Below are 17,154 nucleotides of genomic sequence, written 5' to 3' on the forward strand. Positions count from 1 at the left end.
AGTCAAGCAGCTACCCAGACTCACTTATCTGATCCTCATGTTGACAAGCTACAAACAGTATATGTACCAACCAATATATGGCAACGCCTCCTAGCTTCACTAGCTGGCACTGTTGAGCTGTAATTAGTCGGAGAATACTTCTCATAGTTATCACATGACTCTGTCTCTGTAGCTATGCTTGGACATTTATATTCGTTAACCTTTTGAGAGGAAGCTGGATACAAAAACAGAAATATCCAGATAAGGGTCGTCTTAGTGAAAGTGGCGTGACAGAGCTTGCAGGAAACAACATTTTGTTGTTTGGTTTCTCATTAAGCCGCGCTTATGATAGCTCCGCTGTCGTCAGGGGTTTAGGTGCGGTGACGGTGGCGCTATCATTGGCTAATCCACTCAGTGCTCCGTCCTCGTGTCTTCACTTGTAATCTTACATGAGTACAAAGAGGAAACTGGGTCAGGGATTGGAGCTTAACATTTCCAGTTATTGATCTGCTGCTCCTCTTCTGTCAGCTGATGCTAGGTAAAGAAAAACTGAATAGCAACATTTTGTTTCCCCTACATTACAAAAAAGAAAGAAACAGATACAAAGACACATTTTTGTATCATTGTGTTTTTGTTGGTAGGCATTTGTTGTTCTGAAGAAGCCTAAGGGATTTGGAAAGACCAAAGCATTATTGATCTTAGTGCACCCAATTTCCTCAGTGATCCATCACTGATCAATTCTGCTGCTCCCTGAACCTTCAGTGTTTATATTTGTATTTCCACAGTTAAAATTAGTTTGCAGGTAGCAGCAAAAGGGGGGATGGGAGAGAAGCAACAATATGTAGAAGGCAAACCAAATTAATCAAAAGGAAATGCTTAGGATACTTTGTTTGATAGGTGATGGTGAGATAAAACAGTAGGCAACACAGAAGTATTGCACTTGTGATGTGAACTAAAAGCCTTGCTCTTAGCAAATGTTTCAGGATTTTGCATTTTTTTTTTCAAGATGCATTACAGATGGGGAAAGTTAACTTTAGGAAATACTGGAAAGTGTGCAGTGGAGATGCTAATCTGAATAGCTTTACTTGATTATTGATAATTTTATCCTACCGTTAAGCTGTTGGTTTGAAAAAGCCCTAACCTTTTTAAGGGGCTTGTGCTTTATTTATAGTGCTGCATTAAATTTGTGGCGTAGGTCTATACACTTTACCATAACCCCATGCACCTTCCCAGACATGTGTCTACACAGACCTCAGGCCTGTGATTGATCTGTTTGGTAATAATACGCAGTGTAAACTCACCATATTGATCAACACAAAGTCATACTTCTGTGAACTAAATGTAACAGGCTGTAATTATATCTAGCTTGCTTGTTACATTATAGAAATAGATAATAATCTGGCAGTGTTGAAATGAGGCTTTTCTCATTTTCACAGTTTTGAAAATCGCTGTATAGACTCTAGGGCTGCCACGATTTGTCGACTAGTCACGATTACGTCGACTATCAAAATCGTCGACGACTGATTTAATAGTCGACGTGTCGTTTGAAGCTTTGTAAGATCGCAAAAGACGCAGGAATAATAGCAGGATTTAAGAGTGTAATAACGGACTGAAACAGAAGATGGCAGCACAGCATGTACAAGGATGCCAGCTGCCGTTAAACCCCGAAGAAGAAGCAGCTGTGTCCCAGAATTCATAGCGCGGCCCAGCTTAGTTTCCAACAATGGCGGTAGCTAGTTAGTTTTAATATTACTCTTATTATTCTTTCTGGGTCACAAAATAAATGTTTAACATATTTTCAGGCGAGAATGTAGCTGTGTAAACCTCAAATATCGGCTCAGTTTATCAGGACACCACATATTTTCAAAAGCGCTCCGACGTTTTCGGAGACGTCTGTTACCCACTAGCTCGATAGCTAGCCGGGGGCTAGGTCACTAGCACCGTGAGAACACCGGACTCCCGGCAAATTGTTTTCAAACCCACCGCCGTCTTTCGCGACTCAGGTTAAATATATATGAGTCACTTAGATAAATTAAAAATGTTATTGTTTGGCTTTTTTTTTTTTTTGTATTTTATTTGTTCCTGAGTAAATCGGTTTGGCTGAGATTAAAGTTATAGTTTTTACACAGCTGAATAAACGTCAAGCAGACAGCTGATTATCAGAAGTGTGAGATGCTGGAGAATATACTCCGGTGTCCTGTTATATTTTAGATAGCAAGGAGTTTATTAAACTTCACCGAAACAATCTGCAAATTTCATTAAAATTGAATAAACTATCATCTTGTCTTTATTTTTAGTTAGCACCTTAAAAGCTTAAAGCTGTAAGCTAATGATAGTTATATAAGAGCAGATGCTGCTGGTGCAATAAGCTGTAGTTTTATGTCCAGTGGATGATGATCTGATTAGTCGACTAATCGCATAAATAATCGGTGACTAGTCGACTATCAAAATAATCGTTTGTGGCAGCCCTAATAGACTCAGAGCTCAATATTCCACAGGCATTGTGTAGACTGATTGTGACGGTTGATGTTACCAAGAGATATGACATCTAAAACTTTGTTGCACTAGCCAGCTGACCACTGCTGCAGTCTTTTCCTTAAAAGATGATGATATCGCAGCTCAGACAAAACCCTCCACATCAGGTCTGGTGGTGGAAAAGTGAAAATGGGGACACAAAATTATCATGGAGGTTATTATTTTATTTCCTGTTTTCTCCCAGCTATTTTAGCATCTCCCACTCTGTCATCTGAGAATGTCTGAACTCGTGCATTAATCGTATTGCTCAATTAACATATGCAATATCTCTCGTAGTGCAAACAGGAAGTGCATCTTAAATGTTCTCGATGTGAGAAGCTATAATTGTGCATAAAGAGTACAGCGCTTGCTTTTTAGTAGCATGGTGTCATTAGTTTTTGTTCTGTTACATCCTATTAGCTGCTGGCTATTCATTAGAATAATGCCCATCCCTAGGAGAGACCATTGTTTAATGCACATCATCAGTTCTAAAATAGAAACACATGACTGTGCTGATGCCGCTGGCCAAAAAGAATTTCAGTACCGCTGCTTCTGCCCACTGCTTTCCCTGATTTGGCTGAGAAACCTGTTGAATATGGAGGGAAATTTGTTGAGATGTAGAGCAGGGCATGAGAGGTGCAGATGACTCAGTCAGACTTGTGTGTCTGTATGAGAATATCAGCCTCCCACCAGCCAACACAAACACACTTATAACACCTTGTGATAGCTTTTAAAGTGGTGACTCTGTAGCAGGTGTGAGTTGTAAAGGTTTGTAACCCAGACATCAGTGTGACTCAGTTTTCCACCCTCACAGACGCTTAAGGATTTGATTTTTGGGAGGTTAAAAAACCCCTCAAATATATATTTATTTTATATGCAGTTTGTAGTGCAGATTTTCAGCCTGTTCCCTCATAGCATTAAAAATTAACAGAAAGAAACACTGAAACTGAAGGCAGAGAAACCCACAAACAAGCAGCATCTGAAAGCGGCTGATATAAAGGTCTGGCAGAGCATCTCCAGGGTGAAAACACAGCATTTGGTGTTTTGGGCAGTCAGCTACTGACTGCAAATTTTCTTCCAATTGCAGCAAATGGTTCCTATAATGAAAATTGGGTGACTATGTGTAAAAATAGCTGTAATCGCAAAACCCTTTGAATTAAAGCTGATTTAAAATTCACTGTGGTGGTGCACAAATGACAAAAATCACGTTTTTGATACTTTCTTTGTTTTACTTTCTTTGTCATTCATGAACGATCTCTGCACTGGAATTGCTTGAAACTGAGGCTGAAGAGAAGAACATGGCCTGCAGTTGTAGATGGTGGAATTAAGAGTTCACCTGCAGGATGAGGAATCGACTGCAAAGCAGTTTTTTTTTTTTTTTTTTGTTTTGTTTTTTTTTTTTTTTTAAACCATCAGTTATCATCATAAATTATACTCTTTACTACTTTACTGGAAAAGCGTGGGTGACCCTCCTTTGGCATGTAAATGCAGGGCCCTTTTTCCAACTGCCACCACAAATACGATGCACCTGTGTGGGGTAACGGTGCTGATATATCTGTGATAGGTCGATATCAGTTGATTTATTGATCAGTCACTTTACAGGACCACTTTACAGATGTCAGAAATATTTTTTTTGTTTCTTTTAATGAAATTTATCACACAACTTATAAAGTTACCAGTCATTAAAATCAATCCTGTATAGAGGCCCATAGTATCAGTGCATCATTTGGACATGCTTACAGCCTTTTTCTCCCCCTTTTATTGCTGATGTGAGCATCATTTCTGTCCTCTGATGTCTGGACAGAGCACTGTGTTTTCTTTGGCTGCTAATCCTTTTAATGCCAGGTTTCACTCCGCATTATTCAAACCTGCTGCTCGCAAACCATCACAGCTTACGTAACTGTGTGTGTGTGTGTGTGTGTGTGTGTGTGTGTGTGTGTCTACAATTATGTGTAAAAGAGAATTGTTTTATTCGTAAGAACTGACTTTGGTGCAAGGCTGATTAAACTGTGCTATATGCGTGATGTGGCAAGAGACTTCAGGCAAAAACACAGTTGGTTTTTATTCATAAAGAATTATGAGGTACTGGTTTATTTTGCTTTTATAACATGTCTTCTTTTAAACTAGTGAAAAATAATGGCTTAAATACATCATCTGGTATTCATTTTCTTGTTCTTTGTCTATTGGATATTCATGCAAATTGAAGCCTGTTGCATATTTAAACAGAAAAGAAAAAAAATTGTAGTAAGTAAATTGAAGGCAACATGCTAGCCACCAAGCTGCCCCACATTGCACCATATTAATGACTAACCCGTGTTGTGGGATCATCTCAGACTTTCTCTTGGCTGCAATTTGGTCCATTTTCAATGTCCTCTCCCTGCCATGTGATGGCATGTGTCTCTGCTGATTAGGGACTTTAACTTTAGTTCCATGCGAAAATATCTTTTTAAACTCAGTAAACACTTCGCTGTTGAGTTTATTGGCTTAATCACTCATTTTTGATCATATAAATGTTTTTTTTTTCCAAGTCTTTTGTTTTTTGGTCATGCCGTGTTTCAAAATGGAGGATTATCAGTGGTGGTAAACCCCACCCTGATAACTTGTGGTTGTCTGCTCATTAGCACCCACCCTTCCTCGTCACATCCATTCCTCGCAAAAATGCTCATCTTAAGGCTTCAAAAAGAGACTTCAGAAACAGTGGCTGTGGTATCTCTGTCCATTTTCTATATGGTCTATAACTAAACCTCACGAGTCATCTTTGTCATGGATGTCTGGATGTTAATGTTGCAGACCATTTATAGCTTTCAGTCATTTGTGTTTGGGAACTGAAGGACATAGGTAATGACATCGTACTTAATGAGCAGGTTTGGTGGCAGTAAAGGTGACATTGTACAATTCAATTTGCTTAGCTAAAAGGTCATTGCGAATATAAGTCATCAAACTGAATATTCTCATGGTTGATTTATATTTGAAACGTGCATTCGTTTGTGTCTCTCTCCCTTCTTGCCGTATGACTCAGTGAGAGTACTAATGCAGAGGCGGTGGATCTAGGCCATTCCAGTCCCCATGTCTCTGGCAGACTCTCTCCCTCCTCCTTTGCCTCTCCCCTCATGTGTGACTTTTAATTTAGAGTGAGGACTGAGGACTTGCTGCTGTCAGCCCAAATGTTCGAAAAGCCCATCCCTCTGTCACGTATGGATGCCAAAATGACCACTCATCATTCCTCCCTGCTTCTCTGACTCACTCAGTAGCTCTGTCATTCTCCATAGTCAGGGTGTCACAGTGGAAAAACCACTGCCAGGACTTACTGGTAAAGTCTGTGTGTGCTCCCCACTATCAAACTACAGCACAGCCAAAAGCCTTTACAATTCAACAATTCAATGGGCCTCTTTTCTCATCACTGGGACGCGCCAGGTCCTTTCTTTTTTATTTTTATTTTATAAAAACAAAACATTTACAGTTTACATTTTCCCCTCAGAAATGGCAGAACTGGCTGCCATGTTTAAAAAAAAAAAAAAAAAAAAGAAGAAAAAAGAAAAGAAAAAAGAGTGAATTAAACCAGAAACTGTATATTAGGGATAGACAAACAAATTAGAAGTAATTAAGGAGACAGATAACATCAGAATAAAATTACTCATATTAAATTTTAGCTACATCAAAAGCATGTTATGACAGGAAACTGCAAATACGTCATTCCAACTTATTCATGTATAGCTTACTGTGAAATCTGGTGTAATGGTGGTATTAACTTTTCTCCATACAACATTATTGTTGTTCTAGTTTTCTTGTGCTTGCTTTTTTTTCTATGTTTTCCTTTGTTTCGTTCGCTTGTCAGAGTCTATAGGTGAAAATTAACATGTGGCTAATTTTTGCACTTTTTACAAATGTGGTGTGGCTTTGTGAGAATTTCTCCCCCAACCAAAGAATTTCGTTGAGTCTGTGGTCAATCAGAAAGTTACTCTGAGATGATGATATGAGGATGATGACTGCAGGTTGGAAGTACCCAACTTTTGAAGCTAATCATCATATCTGTGAAATTAAGCAACAGAGATCACCTCAGGTCTATGGGAAGTCTGGTTTCTGATGGTTCAAAATAAGAAGTAAATGCATGATAACCCAGCAGTGCATCTGCTTCTGTGTAGTTTAACTTTTGCATGTGTTTAGGCTGCAGAAAGGTGCAGGTCACCTGTGTGCTCAGTTACTTGCAAGTATGGAGTAATTGTTTGTCTTACTAGCCTCAGAAGGGAAATGTGTGTTCATATGTACTGTAAAAGGGGGCCCTTTCTTTAATAAGTATTCCTCATTTTTAAGTTTTAATTATTTTCTCTAAATAAATAAAAATCTTTACACTGGAAATATAGTTGAATATAAAACATTAACTCAAAAACTAAAAAAATTAGTCCTTCAACACACCCGTTAAAATAAAAATAATCTCTAAGAATATGGTTTACCTAAAATATAATGCCATAAACGGGGTGTGGCATGAGCTGCCCAGGAGTCATGTGGTACTGATTCATATCCCCTGGATTGTGCTCATCCTTTACCTGTTGTTTCTTGGCGGGCTGTCTTTAAGCCAGCAGAGGCCCTGTGAGTAGGGCTGCTCGATTATGGCAAAAATGATAATCACGATTATTTTCACTGAAATTGAGATCACGATTATTTGACGATATTTATTTAACCCTTTAAGACCTACTATAGAACCAAGTCCACCAGAGCTTATATTATTTTTTTACATGCTGTAGTGCCATTTGTGGGAGCATTTCAAGTTGCTATACAACTGTTATAGCCCATATTTTACTAATATGTATGCATTAAGTCCATAGTAACTACATTAATTGCAAAAAAGTGCAATAAACTACAAAAAAAATTGAAAATCGCTTTTGTTTTGTTTACATATATTTCTACTTGGAGAAATTTAAGAGGTTTATCCCTCAAAACTTTAAATACAAAAAAGTTGCAAAAAATAGTTTACAACAACAGGAAATTTATTTTGAGTGTCTTCATAGTTTTATTTTGGAGATACAGCAATTTTTATATATTGCAGGAAAAACAAAAAACAATCCTGATGATGCAAATTTGCAAAGAAAACAGCATGTGCATCATTTCACTGTGCGAAGTGTTACGAACAGCTGATAGGAACGGCAAAGCGTGTTTCTGGAATATTATGTTTTTGTTCCTGCAAGCGCTTTTTATGCAATTTTTGCAAAGCTATATGTGGAACGAAACCGTGACCGAGGACAAGCTGATGGCATAAGATGTAAGTACAACTCCTCCGGTTTCATATGCAAAACAAATTATTGCGCTAGCTTACACGGTTCAGATTCTACAGGGATTTAAAAATAGTTACGCAAAACGGAGCGTGCAGCTCTGACCGGCTTTAAAGGGTTAACAATGACTTTAAAAAAAAACCTTCAGTGGTGTTGCACACTATTTTATATTATTTTTTTAAACTCTCTTTTCAACCAACGGCAGTCACTCTCCTCTCCAAATAACTTCTGCTTAGCTTTCCGAGCTTCCCTCGGGTCCTCTTAATCAGCGGTCTCCAACCTTTTTTGCGCCACGGACCGGTTTATGCCCGACAATATTTTCACGGACCGGCCTTTAAGGTGTCGCGGATAAATGAGGGAGGGGCTAATAATCGGCTCAGTCATTTTTAATGATCGTTGAAAGCCCAGATCGTAATCGTGATTAAAATTCGATTAATTGAGCAGCCCTACCTGTGAGTATATGTTGTGTTTTCTATCTGTGGAAAGCACTAAGCCATCTTAAAGCTGCCATCCAATGAGATATGACAAGATAAGACCCTAAAGCTCAGGGTCTCTGGTCTGTCACACAACGGGCTGGCATATTTACTCGTAAAAGGACAAAGACATGATTTGGTTTGAAGTGGCGAGTTAAGTAACCAGTGTCAGGAATGCTCTTACCGTCTTTGACAGGAAACCCTAAAATCCTGTTGACTTTGAGTTCAAGGGAATTTTGTAGCATTATTAATCTCTGTCACTAAAGGTTAAAGGACTGATTTGTAGTTCTTGAGACCAAAAAATGCTACAAACTCGGACTCCGCGTAATCTTTTTTAAGATCTGTTTTATTTTTTATTTTTTTGCATATGTCTCAGGCTATAGAGACCACAGGAGCAGGGAACTCATTGGTCCACATGCTAATCTGCGGTGATGGTTTATGTAACTCCTAGTATCACATGATCACACGTCACCACCGGCTCAGTAACTGGCTGTATTCAGTAAATCACTCACTAGTCAGCCATTCAAACACAAATGAGTGACCGAGGAAAAAAAATAAGGAGCTCATGTACAGTCATAACCTGGCACGCTGCCTTTTATTCACTGTCCAGCTGCAGCTGCGTCTTTTGCTGTGATCTAGCACGCTGAATTTAATAAGGCACGAGTGGTGTGGGGTTTTTTTTTTGGTGTTTGTATTTTAAAAAAACAAAACAAAAACCCACACTAAACAAAGAAGGTCAGGGACACACTGCTGCTGCGCTTACTCTGGAGTGTATATGCTGCTGCTAACGGACGGCTCCATGAGAGTGCGGGGGATACGAGTGCAAGGCCATGACGAGATGGCAATGAAGCTTTTGTTCTGGGAGCTGGAGCAGCATCTCAAAAGGTAAAATGAAAACAGGGAACCCCCACCGCCATCACCACCTCACCCCCTTCCCTAAAGGGGTCTGTATACGGTAGCTGTGAATAGACCAGTCACTACAGTAGCTGCACACAAAAGGCTGCATGGCTATATTGTCCTTTGGTTCAGTCATGCAGGGCTTAAGGGGTGCATTAGCACTGCATGTTCTTTTAATTCACGTGTAGCAGATAAACTGTAGGGAGTGTTTGATGTATAGTAAATGTGCAGATGGCGAGTAGACGATACACTGTGTAGTCCATGTGTGCTGCTTACTCATATCTTCTGGTGGGGTGAGTAATTAAAACCTACAGCATGCTGCTTTTTTTTTTTTTTTTTTTTGGCCAAATTCTGCTGTTTTATTTTATTTTTTTAAATTGGCCTCCTGTTACAAAATGGGGCCATCTCCTCCATCATCTCATATGAAGTCCTATTTTTGCAGCAGATGCAGCCCACAGTGTCATTTCTGTACTTCCTGTTGAGGTGTTCTTGATAATGTGCACAGAAAATGCGTTAAGTGCTTAGTAATTGTGGTCAGATAAAAGCAGAACATCATCCAGGAGCTGGGTTATTTCTCTCCAAGTTTCTTCAGTAGGTCACTGGGCTGGTGTGTTGTTTTACAGCAAACTAGCGAGGCCATTCATTGGTTGGCTGGCCTGCGTATGACACTGCCAGTTATTGCATGCATAGTTTAAACACTACAGTGTTCTGTAATACATCAGCGAACAGAATAAAGAAGAATTACTGTGACTTTCATAGCAGCATTTTAATGGGTTCACTGCATCTGTGGCACATGGTGGTGGCAGAAATAAACTGAAATGTTTTTAATGACTGTGATGGACTGGTGAGCCATCCTGTCCTGGCTATACTGGGACAGCTGAGATAGGCTCCAGCCTTGGATGGATGGATGCTTTTAATTGCTGCCTTTCTTAATAGAAACAAAGAACACACTCATGCAGACCTCAGCAATGAAAACATCCCTTAAATAGAGTTGGAAAATGGGTACTAATGTCTAATTGAATTTGTGAGGTGCTTCAACCCTGGATTCGTTTTTTTTTTTTTTTTTTTTTGTTCCCCCCCCCCCCAAAGGTGCAGTGTGGAGTATATAGTTCATTGGAGGGTGTTTGTAGTCGTAAATATGCCGCAGCCTGGTGAGGAGTTACTTGGGGCTTTTACAGAGGGACTAAAGCTTCAGCTGTAAAGGAAAAAAAAGGATGATTGCTTTGTTTTTATGTCTGAAAGCCGCAATTGTAATAAAATAAAATTTGATTTGTTGTTTCTATGTTACTTGATACCAGTCAAAAGGTGGGAAAATGTGAACTGCATCTTTGTGCTGGCCAGCAGGGGGCGACTTTTGTGGTTTCTGAACGACTTAAGTTGTGCAGAGTAGGCCTGGGTATCACAAACAAAAATACTGCATGATCTTCACTGGCAACTATTGGAGTATTCTTTGAATTCTGGAGACAATCGATACAAATGTAGTAGTTTGTGGGCAAAAGCTGGTGCTAGCTGGTTAGGATGCCAACTTGCAGTTTTACTAAATTAACTTGGAACACTCACATTTGCAAAACAGTACATGTGTGTCTAATTTGGCCCACAGTCGAGCTCAAGCACCAGGATATTTAGACAAAAATGACTGCACCTCAATGAATATACAACCCAATTACAAAAAAAGATGACTGAATAAAATAGGTCTTTATGAGATTTCGGTAGAACACAGAAAACTATCAAATGTTTAACCTAAGACATTTTATTAGTTGGTTACAAATATTCACTCTGTTTAACTTTGATGGCAGCAACACATTTCAGGAGTTGCCCTGCCTGCATTCCAACTTTTTAACCAATGGAAAAAATCATGAAGCTAATAAGACACAAAGATGAACTGGGACTGCTGAAAAATGAGAATCCTCTATCAGACAAGAATGGGACAACTTCCTCTGTCCCAGCCTCCGGACTTAACTACGTTTCTGTCAGAAACTCTGGATTTATTTGATAATTTGAGTTAAAACTTTATAACCAGTTTAAAATTTTGTCCTAAAAGGTAAAAAGAAAAGCCCCTCTGTCTTCACTGATGAGGGCTTTAGTTCAGGATTTTATTAGGTTTAAATCACGTGTGGGGAAACTAAGTTACTAAGTTTCAGTAGTGTTTTTGTGCAAGTTGCACCTTGAAAAGCTTGTTCCTAGCTTTTCCTGGAAGTGCATCAAGTTTTTCAGCGTAAACACGTATAGCTCCTACTAAGCCTCAATGTAACTCCATATACGTAGGTCTAATTTGGACCTTATGCGTGGGTGTTACTCCTCAGCAGCCGCTCTTGTACTGGCTATTTGGGGTGTGGATAATTGGCTAAACCCTCTTCCAGTCAATTGACCGGAAGAGATAAGCACTGCTCAGAGCTTCTTATTGAGGTACTTGGCTTTTCGGTAAGTGTTTGACTGAGGACAAGGGTGTGCGAGGCGGGCAAGAGTACAAAAAACAGTTTGTTCATAGTGTTGGTGCTTACTGATGCCCAAATTAGCTTAAGCCACCATTTGTAAAGGTGACTTCTGGTATCCAGCTGGTGCTTTGTTTTTGAATACTTCACCTGAAAACACTAAGATTAGACCCCTCCCATTCTTCAGCCTGCTGTGGTACTTCATACATCAAAATGTAAAAATGCCCAAAATTTCATCATTCCAGTTTTGCAGTTCTGAGATTTTACTGCTTTTTTTGTTTGTAGATTTGGTTTCATTTTTACTCCTGGCTCAGTAAAACATGTAACTTAAATATGATGCTACCAAAGTAATCGGTAACAAAAATAATTAGCTACAGTGTGCAAGTAGATGTAGAGAATTGTCATTATTTTTATCCAGTCTTTCTTAAATAAATAAAATAAAAAGACAATAGTTGTGCATCATATGGCCCCTTGAGGGTTAAGCTCCACAATCAGTTGTACTCAGTGCCTCAGTTTTCCCGATGGAAAATTATTCTTGGGCGTAATACTGCAGGACAAAGGCACAAGATCACTGACACTTGTGACTATTTGTAAGAATAAGAATACATAGAAATATAAAAAGCAGTTTTATTAAACATAAGGTATACACATAAAAGAAACCAATAAAACTTGAAACGACAGAAGTTCAAAGAAGTTGTAAAGTGTTAACATTAAAATCCAAGTGAATGTTTTACACGTTGCTCTGTTCAGTCTTTAGCTCTTGATTCAGGGTTTTAATTGTAATAATACAGGCATTTATTTTTTTGGGGCCCTGAGTTGAATTCATGGGGATGTTGAGTCCTCTTTGTTTTATACCAGCTTGCTTGCCACAGATTTGTCTTCATAGCTGTCCTGTGCTTGCTGGCAAGTCCGTTTCTCAGCTGTCTGGTTATAATTCGCATTCTGACCTCCTGATGAAACATTAACTCGTTCTGACCACAGAAACTGGACCTTAAGTTTCTTCACACTAGTTTTGTGGCTTGATTGCTGTATGATGTGGACATGGGTGTGATCAGAGGCGTGAATGTCAAGAGTTTGTATAAGAGATTTTAAGGACTTTGCGTGTGTTTGGGGAATGTGTGAGAGTGACCTTTTCACCGGGTGTAGGGAGGTATATGGGAGAGGGTGGTGCGCTGTGGGTGTCTGATGTGGAAATGTTTGGAAATGTAGGAGTTGTTTGAGTCTGTTGAACAAAGACTCCCATCTGTAATGTGTGTGAAAAAACTTTTGGGTGTGTAGATTTCAGTCAAATTAGCTGCAGTGACCCACCATGACTGCCTTGAAGACAGACATTTGATAACAGTGTAGAATTAGGTAAGATAAGAGGTCTTTATGTTTACAAATAGTAGCAAAATTTCCACATTATAGCAACCAAAACAGTAAACACAACCAACAACAAAACAAAATTAGTGGAAGTGAAATTAATCATAATGAAAAAAGCTCAGTTGAATAGGATGAAATAAAATAACGTAAGATTACGAATATGTCTCTGAAGTAAAACCTCAAAAAATATGTAGACATGGATCATCTTGCAGTAAGGAGGAGCATCTGCTTTATTTACTTTTGTTTCTGTTTTAACTTTTTTTTTTTTTTTAACCCAACACAGCCATTGCACATCAGATGTACTTGTATGTATCCCAAAAGTCTGTAATTTAATGTGCTACTGCAGTCAAAACATGAAAAACAACCAATCTGAAAAAGTATAGGTGTACAACTTTATGAAATGGCACTAAAGAACTCCTCACTTTGTTCTATTTCACTAAATTGAAATTACAATAATCCAATAAAGAACTTAATATTTCAAATTCCAACAAATAAATCCAGATATTATGATATGAGGGACTGAGTATTTACACAAACTAAATCAGAATGATATGCATACATGTATACCAGTATAATAAAAGCAAATGAAATGCATCATCCATATGCGCTCAAAACCACAAAACTAATCATGTAAACCACATTTGTCTGACCAGTATTTGCCAGACAAATGTTGATTTCTCTATACATAGTTTCACTGTTTCAGAGAGCAACAGTTTATGGCAGATGAAAAATTGAATATGTTGTCTAATAAGGCTGTTATAGGTGAACATGATCTTTTTCAGAGGGTTCAGAGTTTGTAATGGTTGTTTTACAACAGAGGTATCTGCTCCCCTCACACTGGAAATCCCACTCACTGTGTTCAAAAGGAAAGCCCAGGTCTTTCTGTCATTTTGTTTGTAATATACATAATGGTATATTCTGCGAGAGTCAACACTGTTTTATGCAGAGGACAAACTGCCTCAGTTATGTATCTTTTAAAATCTATTCAATAAGGAGAGACTTGTGGGGTGATGGATTTTTCTGAAATGTGCTTATACAGTGTTTGGCCTGCAAATATTTGAGAAAGAAAATGGTCTGGAAGTGGAGGACCTTTTATTTCTATGTATACCATCTCTGTTCCCATTTGGTAAGACAGTCTTTTTAATGCCAGAGTCCTTTGATAATAATCCTCAAAGTGCAATACATCACAAGGCCGCAAGGGGGCAACATATGTACACGAAATAACACTAAGTGCCCACCTGAAGTATTTTAAATACGTTCATTTCTGTGTAACCTAAAATAAAAGCTAAGCTGTTCTTTTGATTATGTTCTGTTAGTGCAGATTACATGGACCAAGTTGACTTTCATCTGAAGTTTCAGTGTTCAGTTTTATTTGTAGCATCAATTCGCAACAGCACACTGTGACCCTACAGAATTGGAGATACCCCCAGCAACAGTAGGGAGGAAGATCTTCCTTTTTACAGAAAGAAACCTCGAGCACAACCAGATTCATGGAGGAGCAGACTTCAGCTGTTCTGTGTGGGGTTGGCATGTTCTCCAAAGATATGAATGTTATAGATTATTTAGAGGATCTAAGTTACCCACAGGCACCACAACACATGTGAAAATTAATTTAAGTAATAAACTAAATGTTACCGTTAAGTTTGACCCCCTTGGATGAAAGTCTTTCTTACTGTGGAGACTACAGCAGCAGCAGCTGATACATTCCCTGTCCGTCAACCTTGTGCGTCTTGTCTAAATAATTTATCGTCTTATCTGTCCCTGAGCCATTTCTCCGTATTATAAGCTCTTTCTCATAATGGACACTGGCCCTCATGGGTGCCAATGAAATAATGCCTTAGTTTGGACGAGAGCGTGGCTAGGACCAGTAGTGCAAAGCAACTTAGTACATTTACATGGAGCACAGTTGTGATCATTTATAAGTATTTAAGTTATGCTCATTCCCTTTCTGCTCCACCATATTAAGTTTTGTAGTTTGCACTCCATATTGTTACAATCTTCAGTTACTTGTTATTTAGGAAGATTTTTTACAAACGTTATTTTGGTGTTTTAATTTTTGGTCCATGCAAAAAGTTGCATTGCTCCTAAAGGATAGAGCCTTTATTATTCTCTGGTGCAGAAAGCTGTTCTACTACTTTGAAGCCCACTGTTTGGGGCGCGTGCAATAGTAATGTGGAGGTCACAAATGACTGGCAGGTGTGCAGATGTCAGCATAGATCTTCGTGCTCACCATTTTGAGGAAAAATGTGCATTCACTGAGTGGTTGGCAAGCGGTTGCTTGTTGTTTTTAGGTTATATTGGTCAGGTTGTGCCAAAACAAAAAATCTCCAAGCTGCTGCGATTGCCGGTCATTTGCAAGGAAGATTTCCTGCAAATGCTCGCCAAATACATGTACAACGTTTACCTTCATGTCAATGTTGAGCCTCACCACTGTAAGAATGTTTGAAGAGGCATTCAGGGAATTCAAATTCTTTTCCCTCTAGCGACGGGTAGATGCCAGGGGATTGCCAGCTAGTGTCTAGGCCTGTGAGTACAGATAAAGATATGGCCATCCAGCAATGATTTAAAATGATTAAATTCAATAATATATGATTATGGGGGGGAGCTGTTTTTCGGATATTCCCCCTTTGTGCTGCTGGACTATGATTTTATGCCGAAACCAGTCGGCAGAGCTGCAGGTGTGGGCGTTCCCTGCATATATTACGCAAACAGACTCAGCCTCCACCAATCGGAGGTCTGTCTCTTTCTGCGCGTGTGTGGATAAATCCTCCAGCCTCGTCCTTAGCTGCAGATCTGTGTGTACGCGCGTCGCTGTGATGAACTGACCTTGGCTTACATCCGTACCGCTGCAGTCAGTGCGCGAGCTTTACCGGAGAGAGGACCAATAACAACAAAAGGAAAGGGGGAAAACACACAGGGAAAGAAGCGCGTGGATGTGCCACGCAGATCCTGTAAATCATGAACAGCATGAATGCTCCGTGCTACACCATGGCTATGGATCTAGGCGTGTGCCAGCTGAGGAATTTTTCCATATCGTTCCTGTCGTCGCTGTTGAGCGCGGAGAGCTCGCACGTCCAGCTCGATAATAGGTGAATGCTCCGTCAGCTGCTTCACCTGCAGCGCTGTGCCTTTTCCTCATGACTGTGTAGCATCCAGCTTAGATGACTGTAAATGCTCACTGTGAGGGGAAAAAAGAGCATAAAAAATTCCTGCTTTTATAGAAAATTCCAGATGTTTCTAGTAGCGACCTACATTTCTATAGAGGGAGCTCCTCAGGCTCTGCGGTTCGCTTTCCTCTATTCTCTGCATTTCTCTCCATCCATCTTATTTGCTGCTTTTCTCCCCCTCCCCCCCTCCCCCCATTGCAGCACAGTTTGGCTTAAAATGGATTTATTTCTCTTTTCTCTTGCAGTTCATCCGGAGCCAGCGTTGTGGCCATAGACAACAAGATAGAGCAAGCGATGGTGAGTTTTTCCTTTAATTTGTTGTCTTCGAATTGCTATAAGATGTCTTAATAGGGTATTCCTTAAAAGTATTTTACTTTAAATCACCTATATCTGGAACTTCGTCATCCCAGTGTACTTAAGTGTTTATTTGAATTTCTGGCAAACAAAACGTTAACGAATTGTGAAATAAAACCGCTAATACGTGGAGAATAGTGCAATAGTGTGAGACTTCAGAACTGACGAGTGACCGGACGTAAAGGTGAAAGTAGTTTAGCTAACTCAAAACGAACCGCTGGTTCCAAGTTGAAAGAACATCCCGATTATTACAAATATAAAATAAATATAAAATTATAAGCACAACAGCCGATCAAAAAATAATCAAAGTTTTAAAAAGATCTAGCCCTTTATTTCCAGAAAAATCTAAAGTCTCTGTTGTCTCTGCTGTCAGCTCTTGTTGCTAGGCAAACTGGAAGGCTTGCAGCCTGGGTATAAATATCTCGGGCTCTGATTGGCTAACACTTAAACGTGGGCCGGCTTGCTGACGTAGCACCTTGGGAATATTCCCTCTCACGCTTCTCCTTTCATCATCATCTATTATATTATCCCAGATTAGATTACATAGAGACTCGCTTCTAAAGATCTCTTTCCACTTACTCCTTCATGAACTGTTAGTTTAATGTTTTAGGTAACTATCATTTTGTTGTTGTTTTGTTGTTATAGTAGTTTATTTTTATTTTTCTCTCTCGAAACATTCGTTTTTTCATAAAATAGTTCAGTATAATGA

General features: G+C 39.2%; 1 protein-coding gene across 1 annotated transcript in view; it reads left to right on the plus strand.

Annotated features, from left to right (window-relative positions):
- The window catches only part of LOC146556999 (TSC22 domain family protein 1-like), a 39,800-nt gene that overhangs the window by 19,899 nt on the left and 2,747 nt on the right, over positions 1 to 17,154 (plus strand). Inside the window, exon 2 of the mRNA XM_085248347.1 lies at positions 16,337 to 16,388. Coding sequence (XP_085104473.1) covers positions 16,337 to 16,388 — 52 coding nt within the window. The remainder of the gene's footprint in view (positions 1 to 16,336; positions 16,389 to 17,154) is intronic.

Source organism: Mchenga conophoros, linkage group LG16 (assembly GCF_057382185.1).
Source record: "Mchenga conophoros isolate Kocher_MC1m ecotype Shallow Benthic linkage group LG16, M_conophoros_male_GT1.1, whole genome shotgun sequence".
NCBI classification, from domain to species: Eukaryota; Metazoa; Chordata; class Actinopteri; order Cichliformes; family Cichlidae; genus Mchenga; species Mchenga conophoros.